The following is a 1,791-nucleotide window of genomic DNA, read 5'->3' on the forward strand; positions in this document are numbered from 1 at the left end:
ACCTGAAACAAAAAGGATAAATATTTTAAATATATTTGTAAACTATGGATACAACAACAACACTTACTGTTATAAACCAGTAGGAATTGGCTCTGTAAATCAATTTTGAGAAGAAGGCAAGCTGATTCACTGGTGCTATAACATGAAGGTGTAAGTGAGAAATGGAACAGAATGGCGGCATATGGAAACCCATCCTAAAACAGAAAGGGTAATTGACAATTACTGTCTGTTCTAAAATAGCTTAGACCTATTTTTCAGGTTAAAATACATAATTATAAAAGACATACAAAATAATACTCATTTTATTTATACACCAAAATAGTCACAATTTCTCTTCCTTTCATATTAAGTTCACAATAACAAAAATTCTTCATCAGGGAAGAAGGCCTTAACAGAAAATTATGCTTCACCTGTAGGAAAAAACACTGGACCACAAGATTGAGCCACAAGGTTGGCAGTTCAAACTCACCAACCACTGCTTGGAAACCCTATACAGGATCGAAATGAGTCAGAACTGACTCGATGGCACTTAACAACAACAACAACATTTATGAAGCCTGAGTTGCCATTTTGTCTTATCACTTCAGTTCTTATCACGTAAAACGTTAATTCTCCTAAGATATGTTGCTACCATGAATCTTTTAAAAAGTCACTGGACTCTTCAGTGGAAATAGTGTTTATACTCCAAGACATAGCCAGTAAATGGTGCTTGAGCTCCTTATCTCTAATAAAGTGGCCAGGCATTTTTCCTTATCAACAAACAATATGTCAGTACTGAGATTAATTACATAATCATTAAAAAAACCTGTATAATCACATACTTTTTGGTTGAATACTCAAAATAAATTAGATAATAAATTAAAGCTGCTTTTGTTATAAACTATTTAAAAGAGAATTTTTTTCAATAGTAAAAAAAAAAAAAATTAAAATATGACTTAAAAGCAAATTCAATTCATTTTCAGTTTTACAAGACCACATACGCTGAATGGAGCAGGGACACCTGGGCTGCTCTGGCCAAAGCTTCTCAAGTACCATCTGCAACTCGTCATTACTGCATTTAGATTGTGCTTTACAATTTTCAGAGGATTTCCACACATATCATCACATTTGCGGCTACAAGTAGGTAATCCACTGCCATCGAGGTGGTTCTGACCCACAGTAACCCTATCGAACAGAGTAGCACTGCTCCTTAGGGCTTCCAAGGCTGTAAATCTTCACTGGAACAGACAGCCTCAGCTTTCTACCGTAGAGCAGCTAGTGGGTTTGAACTGCCAACTTGTGGTTAACAATGCAATGCCTAACCCACAGTGCCACCAGGGCTCCTTATAAGAAGGTATTATTTTGGAGAGATTAAATGACGTTTTTAAAGTCACAGAGCTAATACAATGAGTAGCACAGCCAGCATGAGAATCCAGGTTATTTCACTGGGCTGGAAGTAATCTCCACGTACTCTATGTACTGTCTTGGTCCCATTAAAAGAACACTGCTTAGATTAATTAAAAGTCGACTAATTGAACATTAGGGGGCTCTTGCACAAACTCTGGCAATCATCAATAAACAACGAATACAAGTTAATTTTATACTAGAAATAGAATGTATTCTAAACTCACATAAAAGTTTTTCTAAGAAAATTCAATTGACACACAATTTTATAGGAATACATTATTAAATAAGGCAAGGTGGACTTACCCTGGCGGCACAGTGGTTAAAGCACTAGGTTAGCAAATCCGTGAGAGGTTCTAACCCACAAGCAGCTCAGTGGGCGTAAGATGTGGTAATCCATTTTTGTAA

At 36.1% G+C, this 1,791-nt stretch overlaps 1 protein-coding gene across 1 annotated transcript in view; it reads right to left on the bottom strand.

Annotated features, from left to right (window-relative positions):
* HINT3 (histidine triad nucleotide binding protein 3) overlaps window positions 1-1,791 on the bottom strand; it is a 35,607-nt gene that overhangs the window by 3,585 nt on the left and 30,231 nt on the right. Inside the window, exon 2 of the mRNA XM_006834731.1 lies at window positions 68-194. Within this exon, the coding sequence (XP_006834794.1) occupies window positions 68-194 (127 nt within the window). The remainder of the gene's footprint in view (window positions 1-67; window positions 195-1,791) is intronic.

The sequence above is a fragment of the Chrysochloris asiatica genome, unplaced genomic scaffold, assembly GCF_000296735.1.
Source record: "Chrysochloris asiatica unplaced genomic scaffold, ChrAsi1.0 scaffold00013, whole genome shotgun sequence".
In the NCBI taxonomy this organism is placed as follows: Eukaryota; Metazoa; Chordata; class Mammalia; order Afrosoricida; family Chrysochloridae; genus Chrysochloris; species Chrysochloris asiatica.